The sequence below is a fragment of the Apteryx mantelli genome, chromosome 35, assembly GCF_036417845.1.
Source record: "Apteryx mantelli isolate bAptMan1 chromosome 35, bAptMan1.hap1, whole genome shotgun sequence".
NCBI classification, from domain to species: domain Eukaryota; kingdom Metazoa; phylum Chordata; class Aves; order Apterygiformes; family Apterygidae; genus Apteryx; species Apteryx mantelli.
In genome coordinates this window covers 487,499-499,598 of record NC_090012.1, presented here as the reverse complement: position 1 = coordinate 499,598, position 12,100 = coordinate 487,499, and the positions used below count along the sequence as shown (strand labels likewise).

The following is a 12,100-nucleotide window of genomic DNA, read 5'->3' as shown; positions in this document are numbered from 1 at the left end:
TAGCACTTTGCAACGTGTGGGGGGGGGATGGGACAGGAGATGGGGGAGGTTTTGGGGGGGTTTTGGGGTGCGGGGGGGGGGGGTCGGGGGGGGCAAATCTCCAATGTGAAGCATTTCCGCACGGAAGCAATAGTCAGGGCGCAGCTTGCACTGGGGGGGGGGAGTCCCCCCCCCCCAAAAAAAGGGGGCTTCGGGGGGGCCCCACTCTCGCTGCTGTAGTTTATCGCGGGGGGGGGGGGCGGGGGGGGGTTTCTGGTGCCAAATTCTTCGTTTGTGTCTTTTTTAGCCAGGATGGGGCCGGGGGGGGGGAGGTTTGGGGGAGGGGGGGGGCACCCCGAAATCCCCCACCCCAAGGTGCGGCCCCTTTAAGGGCAGCGCCGGTGGGGCGGGGGGGGCATTTGGAGGGGGAGGGCGGCTCGGACGCCTGGGTCCCTTTGGGGGGGGGGAGGGGGGGGGGTCGAACCCGTTTGTGCAAGTGCCAAATTCACTAGAGCCACGGGCAGCTATCGGGGGGGGGGCAAAAGGGGGGGGGGTCCGGCCCCCCCGTTCCTGGCAGCTCCGAGACCCACATTTTTGGGGCGGGGGGGGCAAATTGGGGGTTGGACCGGGGTCGGGGGGGGGGGGGAAGGGTCAGAACTGCCCCCCCCGGTAGCGGTTTGGGGGGAGGGCATAGTGCCCCCCCCATTGAGCTGGTTTCGGGGTCCCCCCTAAGCAGGGTCTCTTTGGGGGGGGGGCAATTTTGGGGTCTTATTTTGGGGGGGGGTGTTAGTCCCCCCCGGTCACTGTAAATAGGGGTTCGCTGAGGGGGGGGGGCACCCTCCTCCCGGGGTGGGTTTTGGGGGGACCTGGACCCCCCCTATGGGGCAGAGAGCGGGGGGGGGGGAACCCCATTGCCCCCCAGCCTCCCCCCCCCCCCCCCCGCGGGGTGGGGGCAAAAAGGGTCCCGGACACCTGGGTCCCTTTCCCGGGGCCCCGACGCCGCTCAGGCACCTGCCCCCCCCCCCGGCACATCCCTCCCCCTCCCCTATTTATTTGCCCCCCTCCCCTCCGCCGGGCCGGGGGGCGGGGGGGAGAGGGGCGCCCCTGTCGGCTCTGTCGCGATATAAGGCTTGTGTGTGTGCTCGTCGCCGTGTGCGGTGCGGCGGCAGCCGCGGCCGTTCCTCCGTCCTCTGTCACGATAAACCCTTCGCTCCCGGGAGCCCTCGCCTCGGCGTCTCGTTCTTTTATGTCGCGATAGCTCCCCCCCCCCGCGGCGGATAAACCCTCTGCGCGGCGCCGCCTGTCGCGATACCCCCCCCATCGGGATAACCCCCCCTCCCCCTGCGCTCTCCATGCGGATCATGCCTCCCTATCGCGATAGCCGCCCCCCCACATCGCGATATCACCTGCGGGGGGGGGGAGTCCGGGGGCCCTGCCCCAACCCCGCGGGCTCCAGACGGTGCCAGACGGGGCCGGGCCGGGCCGGGGCCGCCCTATAAAGGGGGCGCGGAGCTGCCCTCCCCCCCCCGCCGCCCCCCCGCCCCCCGGCCCCCATGGGTGCCCCCCGCCCCTTCGACCGCTGGAGGGACTACCTGGGGCTGGCCCGCCTGGTGGCCCAGCTGGCGGCCGCGGGGACAGGACGGGGGGACGCGGGGGGGCCCGACGCGCCGGCGGCGGGTCCCGCGGGGCCGGTGGTGGGGCCCGCGGTGCCACCGAGGGTGTCCGCGGGGCCGTCAGCGGTCCCCATGGGGCCATCAACGGTCCCCACGGTGCCACCGAGGACATCCACGGGGCCATCAGCGGTCCCCACGGTGCCACCAAGGATGCCTGGTGTGCCATCAGCAATGTTGGCAGTCCCCAAGGTGCCACCAAGGATGTCTGACGCGCCATCAGTGGTCCCTTCGGTGCCATCGACGGTCCCCACGGCGTCCCCAAGGATGCCTGACATGCCATCAACGGTGCCATCAACGGTCCTCAAGGTGCCACCGAGGATGTCTGCAGGGCCATCAGCGATGCTGGCAGTCCCCCAGGTGCCACCAAGGGTGCCCACGGCGCCACCAGCGGTCCCCACGGCGCCACCGGCGGTCCCCGCGGCGTCCCCGAGGAGGTGGCCGGCGGGCGGCGGGCGGCGGGACGCCAGGGGCTGCAGCTTCTGCCGGCGCAACGGGGAGTCGCGGCGGGTGCACGGCTCGCACGCGCTGCGGGGCCCCGACGGCGCCGTCGCCTGCCCCGTGCTGCGGCGCTACGTGTGCCCGCTGTGCGGGGCCACCGCCGCCGCCGCCCACACGCTGCGCCACTGCCCCCTCAACCCGGCGCCCCGCGCGCCCACCCCCCACGGCCGCCGCAACGCCGCCGGCCGCCCCCTGCGGCCCTGAGCCGCCCCCCGCCCCACGCTGGGCCCGCGGACGGAGCCACGGATGCGTGAAGGGACCCACGGACCCGCGGATGGACTCGCTGCGCCGTAGGTGGGACCACAGATGGAGCCGTGGACGCGTGAAGGGACCCACGGACCCATGGATGGACCCACTGACCCATGGATGGGCACACGGATGGACCCACGGATGCGTGAATGGACCCGCAGACCCACGGACAGACCCACTGACCCATGGATGGACCCACTGAGCCATAGCTGGACCCACGGACAGACCCATGGACCCATGGATGGACCCACTGAGCCACAGACAGACCCACTGACCCACAGATGGACCCACAGACGGACCCATGGACCCATGGATGGACCCACTGAGCCATGGATGGACCCACAGACAGACCCATGGATCCATGGACAAACATGTGGACGGACCCACTGACCCATGGATGGACCCACTGAGCCACAGACAGACCCACTGACCCACGGATGGACCCACAGACAGACCCATGGACCAACCCACAGATCTATGGATGGACCCACAGACAGATCCAGGGATCCACGAACAGACTCACTGGCCCACAGATGGACCCACCGACCCATAGATGGACCCACGGAGAAACCCACTGACCCACAGATGGACCCATAGACGATCCCATGGACCCACGGACAGGCCCACTGACCCACGGAGAAACCCACTGACCCAAGGACGGACCCATGGACAGACCCACAGACAGACAGACATGCTCCTGTGAGAAAGAGCACAATGGGGGTGGGGGGAGGGCAGGGAGGTTTGAGGCCTGTTGGGGTGGGGATTCACCCGCTCCCATTTTGGGGAGGTATTTTACTTTTTGGGGGGCCACTGTGCATTTTGAGGGTGGCATTTGGAGTTTCAGGGGGCTACTCCCTCTCCCCCAAGCCCCTTTTGGGGAGTCCTCTGCATTTGGGGAGGCTTTTCCATCCCAGCCCCATTTCAGGGGAATATTTTGCATTTTGAGGGGTAACCCCCCCAGCTGGGTTTTGGGGAGAATTCTGCGTTTCAGGGGAATTTCAGCCCCCTTTTGGGGGGAGCTTGTGCATGGGTGGGGGGCAGCCCTGGATGCTGAGCCCGGGGGGGGGGGGGTTGGGGAAGATTGGGGGTTCAGGGGCCTTGGGGAGAGGGTCAAGTCGGAGGGGTGAGGGGCGGTCCTGCCCCTCCCCCTCCCCAGCCTGTCCTGGTTAATAAATCTGTTTCGAGGTTCAGCTGCGTCCTGGGGTCTGTCTGTTCACTGACTGTGCCCCCCACCCCCATTAGGGCATGAATGGGCCTCGGAGTTATCAATGGGGCCGGGGTGCTGCCTGGAGTTTATGAAGGGCCAAGGGGCGGGGATCGGCATTATCAATGGGGAGGGGGGACCCGGCGTTATCAATGGGGAGGGGGCGGGGCCTCAGAGTTATCAATGGGAGGGGCGGGGCCTGCGGTGTCACTGGGGGTGGGGGCGGGTTCTTCCCGGCCCCGGGATCGAACCTGCGGCTCCCCGGCTCCTCCTGCAGCGCGCGCGGCGCCCACCCGGCGGCGCCACAGAGGCGCGAGACGCCCCTCCGCGCTCCCCCTCCCCCGCTGAAAGCGGATGACTGACAATAGCAGCAACCAATTGTCTCAGCGCAGGCGGGGGTGGGGCACGGCCTGGCAGCCAATAGCAGCTGGAGGCTGGTGCGCGGGGCGGGAGGGGGCGGCCGTTAACCGACGCCAGGAAGGAGGCGGGGGGGGTGATGCGTCGGGGGTGACAGGCAGCGGCGGGAGCCAATGAGATGGCGGAGGCGGTTGGTGGCCGGCCAATGGGGGGTGGAGGTGGGGGCCGCTGTAGGCGGGGTTGCGGCTGAGGCGGCTGAGGCGACTGAGGAGCGGGGCGGGCGGGCGGTGAGTGACCGGGACCGGACCCGGGACCGGGACCGGGACCGGGACCGGGACCCCGACCCCCCCCCCTTCCCTCCGTGGGTCTGTCCCCACGGCCCGTCTCGGGGGTCTCCCCACATCGGTGACCCCCCGCAAAGCACTGGGTTCCCCCCAATCCCCTCCCAAAGCCGCCCCCGTCCTGGGATCCCCCCTTCTCCCCCCCAAAATCCCCCTCGAGTCTTGGGTTTCCCCCTTTCCCCCCGCAAAAGCCCCCTCCGAGCCCTGGGCTCTCCCCAAAACCCCCCCAAAAGTCCCCCCCCCAAGTCCTGGGTTCCCCCCGCTCCCCCCAAAAGTCCCCCCCAAGCCTTGGGCTACCTCCTGCCCCCACAACCCCCCCCCCCTCCAGGCCCTGGGCTCTCTGCTGCCCCCCTAAAAGTCTCCCCCAAGACCTGGGCTCCCCCTTTTCACTCCCCCCAAAAAAGCCCTCTCCAAGACCTGGATTCCCCCAGCCCCCCCAAAAGCTCCCCCAAATCTGGGCTTCCCCCTTCCCCCCCCCCAAAAAAAACCCTCCAATCCCTGGGCTCCCCCCCTCCCCCCCAAAAAAAGCTCTCCCCAAGCCCTGGGTTCCTCCAGGCCCCCCCCAAGGCCCTGGGATCCCCCCCCCCGGTCTCCCCTCTCAGTGCCCTCCTGCTCCCCCTGCTTTTCCCTGGGCTTCCCCCTCCGCCTTGCTGCAGGATGCCTGGGCTGCTCCCGCACCCCTCCCAAAACGCCAGGCCACTGGCTTCTCCCCAGCAACACCCCAGCTCCAGCGCTGTGCCCCCCAACCCCCCCGGCAGCCCCTGAGTGCGCCGGTGTCCGCAGGACGCCCGAGGCGAGCCGGGCCATGGCGAAGCTGCAGTGCCTGCAGGCCGACTGCGTGTTTCGGGGCGGCGAGCACGCCGTGCGCATGGCAGTGAACGGCGACGCGCTCGAGGTGGAGGTGGAGGACCGGCTCACCACGGACCAGTGGAGGGGGGAGTTCGACGCCGCCTGTGAGTGCTGCCGGGGGAGGAGGGGGACGCGCGGGGCCCACGTTCCCTCCTGGCTGGCAGCGGAGAGCAGCCGAGGGGCACAGGGGGAGTGTTCCCACCCCTCGCTCCAAAAGCGGAGCGGGATGCGGTGCTTAGAGCAAGGCTTCGCGCGGGTAAAGGTGGCTAGTGCAGAACTTCGGGTGAGTTCAGGACCTGGCTTCACCTCAGACGTTTGCTGACCGATGATTCTTCCCTTTTCCTCCCAGTCATCGAAGACCTGACGCACAAGACGGGCAACTTCAAGCAGTTTGGGATATTTTGCAGCATGCTGGAGTCAGCGCTGACGCAGGTGAGGCCGGCAGCGCTCGTGGCGCGTGGCCTTGCGGGGGGGGCGTGAGGCGTCTCCTCGGCGCGGCGCCGTGGGTGGAGGGGGCGCCGGGGTCCCACCGCGCCGCCGCCTGCCCCCTCCCCAGAGCAGCGAGTCCGTCAGCCTGGACCTGCTCACCTACACCGACCTGGAGGCCCTGCGCAGCAGGAAGGTCGGGATGGGCCCCCGGCACCCGCCCTCTGCCGCCAAGGCCTCCCCGCTCAGCTCCAAGCGCTACCTCATCCTCATCTACTCCGTGGAGTTCGACAGGTAACGGCGCCGGGGTGCCGGGGACGCGGCCGGGCCGATGCCGATGCCGATGCCGCGGACGCCCCTCCTCACCGCCGCCGCCCTCCGCAGGATCCACTACCCGCTGCCCCTGCCCTACGTGGGCAAACCCGACCCCGTGGCGCTGCAGAAGGTGATCCGGGAGCTCAAGGAGGAGCTGGCCCTGCTAAAGGCCAGGCCCGGCAAGGATTTCCGGGACGCTGAGATCCGACGGCTGCGGGACGAGTGAGCGGGGGACATGGTGGTGAGGGTGGGATCCCCTCGCCCCGCTTCCTCGCCTGCCCGCGCTTGGCTCCGTGCCTCGGCGCTCGGCTGCGGGTCCGTTTCGGAGCCGGTACTCGACTCCATGGTGAGGTGGGAGAGAGCCGGGGCCTGCTGGTGCGAGGCTAGGACGCCTGGGCCCCTATTCCTGCTCCCACTGTTGGAGTGGGAGGAGGGAACCAGAAGACACCCTGGCTTTTGCCCCAGCTCGCAGAGAAGTGCCCAAAATGGGGCAAAACACGGCTCGGAACTGCCGATTTGGCGTCGCCGGGAGCTCTGCTGCTTTCCCTAAGGGCGCAGAGACAAGTTTCCTTTTCCCCTTTCCTCCGGGATGTGGCGGAGTGGCTCTGGAGGCCGCTCCGCGTGGAAAACGCCGCTCGCCCAGGCAGTGCCGAGCCGGGGGCAGCTCCCCGGCCCTCACCCGAGCCCGTGTGCCTGGGGCAGGCTGCAGCGGACGCTGGAGGAGAAGCAGGCGGTGGAGTCGGCGGTGCTGGGCCTGCAGGAGGAGATGCGCCTGGTCGCCAGGAGCTGCGCCGCCAAGGAGGCGAAGGCGCTGAAGAAGATCGTGCAGAGCCTCGAGGACGAGCTGCTGCGCGAGAAAACCAAGCACCAGCGAGCGGCCAGCAAGCGCCTGCAGGAGAACCGGCAGCTGGCCAGCGAGGTGGGGCTGCCCCCGCTCCCCTCCGGCAGCGTTTAACGGCGCGGCGGGGGCTTAACGGCCCCCGAGAGCCCGCCGGGGGCAGGAGGTGCGGGGTGGGCTCTGCCGGCTCCGACGTGAGCAGGGAGCCCGGTTCGGAGACGGCTGAGCGAATCCTTCCTCTTCCTTAGCTGGCGGAGGTGAAGGCGTCGGAGAGGACCCTGCGGATCCGCGTCAAGAGCCTCACCGCCGAGCTGGCTTTGTACAAGAGGGGGTGAGTCGCCCCCTCAGCCGGCCCCTTTGCTGCTTCCGGGGGCCCCCCCAGCCCCCCCGGGGCAGGAAGGGAGCGCGTAGCTTCACGGGACGGAGCCGCGAGACCTTCGGGGAGCAAAACGAGGGGTTTTGTGGGGGGGCCGAGAGTCTCCAGGCCGCCCGGAGGCAGGGAGAGCGGTGCGGCCGTGTTCCCCCAGCGCTGCCCTGACGCCCTTCAGGGGTGGGGACGGGCGCGGGGGGGGGGCAGCTGGGGTGTCCCCCTGCCCCCCCCCCCTTGGCCACCCTCTCACCGCTGCCTTCGCTCTCCGCAGGCGTTCGACGCCCACCGGCGCGGCGCCGCAGAGCCGCTCGGCCGCCCCCCGCGCCGTCGGGCGCGGCAAAGCCCGCGAGGAGCCGCGCTCCAGCTCCGGCGAGCGCTCCGGGGCCTGGCCGCCCCCTCGCCAGCGCTCCGTCTCCGGAGAGAGCCGCGGCGGGAGCCAGAGCCGCCCGCCGCGCCGCTCCCCCTCGCCCGCAGGTGAGGGGCCGGGGCGGCGGAGGGCGCGCGGAGGAGGGGGGGCGGCCATGGCTCCCCCCTCGACCCCGTCTCCTCTCCGCCAGGCTCCCGGCCGCCGCGCTTCGACCCCACTGCCTTCGTGAAGGCCAAGGAGCGGAAACAGAAGGAGGCCGAGCTGAAAAAGTAAGTCGTGGCCCCCCCGGCATGGCAGGCGTTGGCATCGGCCGCCGGTCACGGCGCTCGGAGGCGGCCCCCAAATCCTCCGTTCTGCCCCGTTTCCGAGCCGCAACCGCCCCCCCCGAGCCTCTCGACCGCCCGCTCCGTGATGCGGAAGAGCTTCCGGGGCCCCCCCTCACTGCCGTCTCCCTCGGGTGCAGCCAGCGGTGGCCGCGGCGAGGGGCCGGCGGCGTTTCGGCTTGCGGCGGCGGCGACAGCCCGGGGAGGAGCCGCGGGCGCAGCTCGTCGGGTGAGTCGCCGGGTGCCGTGGCCCCCCCGGGTGCCGCGCGACCCACAGCGAACGGGGGCACCCGGCCGCCGCTCGTCCCCTGAGCTCCTGCCCCCTCTCTCCGCAGCGGAAAGTATCCGGAGCCGGCGCTCGGCGCTGAGCTCGGGCAGCGAGGCGGATGAGTACTCGGAGCCTGTGCCCCTCAGGTAACGAGCGCCGCGGAGGGCTGGATGCCTGGGCCCCCCTCCCGAGCCGGCGGGAGGACTGAGCCGCGCTTCCCTCTTTCCCGCAGGGGCAGGAGGAGAGCGGCGCGGGGCAGGAAACCCTTGAGCTCCTCGTCCTGGAACGGCCCCAGCTCGGTGAGCGGCTCTCCGGTGCCGTGAGGAGCGGGAAGCAGGGTGGGGGGACTCCTGGGCCCCCTCTCCGCTTCCCGCCGGGCGCCGCTCACCTCCCGCATCCCTTTCCAGGCTCCTCGGGCGCCCGCCGGGCACAGGAAGCACTCGGCTGGCACACCCGGCTCGGGCCGGCGTGCGGGGAAAGGTGAGGCCGGGACGGGGGCCGTTTCGGCACCGCGCGAGCTCCCCCCCCCCCCCCCGGGAGGCTCTTTGCCGATCCACTTCCTCCGTCTCCCGCAGAGAACCTGTACGAGGAGCCGGCGGCCGACCTGTCGGAGATCGACGCCCGGCTGCAGGCGCTGCAGGAGTACATGAACAACCTGGACACCCGCACGTAACCCCCCGGCCCCTCCCGGCAGAGGATTCCGGGCCCTTGGAGCCCTTGGAAAAAGGGGGGGGGGGGCTGAGCTGCTCCCCACCCCGGGGTGGCCCCGCCGGGTGGCCCCGGGCGCGCGGTGAGCGATGCCCGTTGTAAATAAACCTTCCGTGTGGCCCCCGCGGTGCCGAGCTTTGCGTGGGGGGACGATGGCCGTGGGACTGGGGACGCGGCAGGAGGAAGAGCGTGGTGGTGGGGGGCACCGGGATGGGGCCGAAGGGGCTGGGGACAGGGACATGTGACCCAGCTGGAGAGATGGCACAGAAGTGGCCCTGGGCTTGGGGACACACTGGGGACACTGCCAGGGCCACAGGACATGGAGGGGATGGTGACAGAGGGCACCCGACCAGGGCCTGGGGACAGAGAGAACATTGCCAGGGCCAGAGGGGACATGGGGACCATGACATGCCACCGCCGTCTCCCACAGCGTTCCCTGGGCCACCAGCAAGCTCAAGGACCACCACAACATAGGTGCCACCAGCTGTGCTGGTGACACGCTCTGCACCCCAGGGTGCCCTGAGACCCCTCCCCAGGCCCCCACCACCCTCCAATAAAGCTGTTCCCCCCCCGTCACCCATCTCTGTCCCCCCCATCACCCGTTTCCGTCCCCCGCCACCTCCAGCGCCCCAGCGGGAACCAGAGCCACGTTCACCCCCGCGCTGCAGCGGGTGCCACCACCGGCGTCCTCCCAGCCGGGCTTTATTTTCCACCGAGTTTAAATAAAGCCCTCGAGCGGGGCAAAAAAACAGGAAAAAAAGTGAGGTTTGGGGTGGGGGAGCAGACGCCAGAGCCACCGTCTGGTGATGGTGACACCGCGGCTACACCGGCAGCAAGTCACCACCTTCACTGGGCAGGAGATGGCAGCTGGTGACAGTCAGCCACGGCATGGAGGGTGTCACAGTCACGGCATGAGGCACCAGAGTGGCAGTCTGGGGTCAGTGACACTGTGACTACACCAGCGGCAAGTCACCATGGACGTCGAGCAGGAGGCCACAGCTGGTGACAACATCAGCCACGGCCCGGAAGTCATCATGGGCTACACGGATGCAGCGCCGGAGTGGCAGTGTGGTGACAGTGACACCACGGCTACACCCGCAGCAAGTTACCATGTGTGTTGGGCAGGAGGCCGCCGCTGGTGACAACATCAGCCACGGCATGGAGGTCATCCCGGGCCAGGTGGACGTGCCACCGCAGCTACATCGGCGGCAAGTCCCCACAGACATCGAGCAGGAGACCACAGCTGGTGACAACATCAGCCGCGGCATGGAGGTTGTCACAGGCCCAGTGGATGTGCCACCGCAGCTACACTGGCAGCAGGTCACCACGTAGGTCGGTCAGGCCGTGGTGGGTGACAACGTCCGCCGCGGCACAGAGGTTGTCACAGGCCAGGTGGACGTGCCACCATGGCTACGGCGGCAGCAGGTCGCCGCGGATGTCGGGCAGGAGGCCGCAGCCGGCGACGATGTCGACGGCGGCGGCCACGGCGCGCAGGTCGCGGCGGGCCAGGCGGAGGCTGTGCGAGGCGGCGGCGGCGGCGGCCTGCGCCCGGCCCAGGGGGGCGGCCAGGGCGCCCAGGTGACGGGCGGCGGCGGCGTAGCCCTGCCCCACGGCGCCCCCCACGGCGCCCCGCAGCCGCGCGTTGCCCTCCAGCAGCCGCTGCTGCAGCAGCGAGCCGCCCCACGGCGCCGCCTTCTCCTCCGCCGCCGCCACCGGCTCCGGCCTCCGCTCCACCACCAGCGGCGGCAGGTCCGGGGCGGGCAGGGGGCCCTTCGGCCTCGCCGCCGCCTCCTCCTCCTCCTCGGTGTCCGTCTCAGAGGCCTCCCCCGGCACCTTGAGCCCCGCCAGGGCGGCGCAGGTGGGCGCTGCCGTGTCCAGCTCCGCGTCCGAGTCGCTCTCCGAGGCCTCACCCGGCACCACCGCGACGCCGCGGGGGGCGGCCATGGCCCCCGCCCCACCTGGGGGGGCCGCGTTAGGGGTGGTGGTGGTGGGGGGGGACGCGGCTCCCCTCCAGGCCCCCAAATGCCTCCCAGTCCCGTCCCCCCCTCCTCCGTGTGTCCCCACTATCCCCCTCCCCAAGCATCCTGCCCCCCCCCAGCCCCGTGGTGACCCCCACCCAGGGGCCCCCCAGCCCCACGGAGACCCCCCAGCCCCACAGAAATCCCCAGACCCCCATGCCCAGGGTCCCCCAGCCCCTCCCAGCCCCTCCATGCCCTCTGCCCCCCCCCCAGCCCCATGGTGACCCCCAGACCCCCATGCCCAGGGTCCCCCAGATCTTCCCAGCTCCCCCCCATGTCCTCTGCCCCCCCCAGCGCCATGGTGACCCCCAGACCCCCATGCCCAGGGGTCCCCCAAGTCTCCCTTCCCCACGGGCCCCCCAAGTCTCCCTTCCCCATGCCCGGAGCCCCCAATGCCAAGGGCCCCCGGATGCTCCCAGCCCTCCTCCCCCGATACCAGGCCCCCCCTCAGCCCCCATGGCGACCCCCCGCACCCAGGGACCCTCCCGGCCCCCCCCCCCCCCCCCCATACCCTGCCCCCCCCCCCGGCCTCCCCCATGCGCAGAGAGCCGCCCACCTCGCGCCCGGCGCCTCCGCGGGTCACATGACAGGCGGCGCGCGCAGCTCCCCTCGTCACGTGCCGCCGCCTCCCGGAAGCGCCCTCACTCGCCATGGCGGGGCGGGGCGCTGCCAGGAGTGCGCAGGGCGCATGCGCGGGCCGGGGCCGGGCGGGCGAGCTCCGCCCCCTGGCGGCCGGCGGTGGGAGCGCTTCGACCTGCGGGCGGGGGGCGCTGGGGGGGGCTGGGGACACTGGGGGGGGGGGGGGATCAGGGGAGCTGGGGAATTGGTGAACACTGGGGGGACTGGGGGGGATCAGGGGAGCTGGGGACACTGGGGGACACTGGGGGACACTGGGAGGATCAGGGGACCCTGGGGACACTGGAGGGACTGGGGGGGGGATCAGGGGAGCTGGGGGGATTGGGGGACACTGAGGATACTGGGGAAACTGGGGGGGGGGATCAGGGGAGCTGGGGGACTGGTGAACACTGGGGGGACTGGGGGGGGAGCTGGGGACACTGGGGACACTGGGGGGACACTGGAGGGACTGGGGGGGATCAGGGGAGCTGGGGGGATTGGGGGCTACTGAGGATACTGGGGACACTGGGGGGGGGCTGGGATATGGGGGGACTGGGGGCCACTGGGGGGAATCAGAGGGGCAGCGGGGACACTTGGGGGATTGGGGGGGGGGTGGCACAGGTAGAGTCTGGGGGGGGTGGAGGCACTGGGGGGCCCTGGGAGCACTAGAGTACTGGGGGGACTGGGAGGCACTGGGAGGAC

The 12,100-nt window shown here is 70.8% G+C and overlaps 3 protein-coding genes across 4 annotated transcripts; 2 read left to right on the top strand and 1 right to left on the bottom strand.

Annotated features, from left to right (window-relative positions):
- The first annotated feature begins 1,532 nt into the window (after nt 1-1,532).
- Nucleotides 1,533-2,354, top strand: LOC136994961 (nanos homolog 1-like). Its single transcript, XM_067314405.1, has one exon. It carries the CDS (start codon nt 1,533-1,535, stop codon nt 2,352-2,354), a length of 822 nt encoding a protein of 273 aa, XP_067170506.1.
- Nucleotides 2,355-4,211: 1,857 nt separating this feature from the next.
- On the top strand, nt 4,212-8,891 carry CCDC61 (coiled-coil domain containing 61). Of its 2 annotated transcripts, none has more exons than XM_067314429.1 (14): nt 4,212-4,247; nt 5,060-5,254; nt 5,500-5,582; nt 5,707-5,870; nt 5,961-6,113; nt 6,594-6,810; nt 6,978-7,060; nt 7,371-7,573; nt 7,657-7,735; nt 7,930-8,018; nt 8,125-8,203; nt 8,290-8,356; nt 8,465-8,537; nt 8,633-8,891. In XM_067314429.1, exons 2-14 carry the CDS (start codon nt 5,107-5,109, stop codon nt 8,728-8,730), a joined length of 1,536 nt encoding a protein of 511 aa, XP_067170530.1. In that variant the 5' UTR covers nt 4,212-4,247; nt 5,060-5,106; the 3' UTR covers nt 8,731-8,891. The 2 variants fall into 2 exon arrangements, with proteins under 2 accessions (XP_067170530.1, XP_067170529.1); XM_067314428.1 differs by having other exon boundaries at nt 4,217-4,247; nt 5,085-5,254.
- A 524-nt stretch (nt 8,892-9,415) lies between these two features.
- On the bottom strand, nt 9,416-11,387 carry BLOC1S3 (biogenesis of lysosomal organelles complex 1 subunit 3). The gene is made up of 2 exons (XM_067314466.1): nt 11,340-11,387; nt 9,416-10,723 (listed from the first exon to the last, which is right to left on the bottom strand). The coding sequence occupies exon 2, from the start codon at nt 10,707-10,709 to the stop codon at nt 10,176-10,178; it is 534 nt and encodes a 177-aa protein (XP_067170567.1). The 5' UTR covers nt 10,710-10,723; nt 11,340-11,387; the 3' UTR covers nt 9,416-10,175.
- Nucleotides 11,388-12,100: the final 713 nt, after the last annotated feature.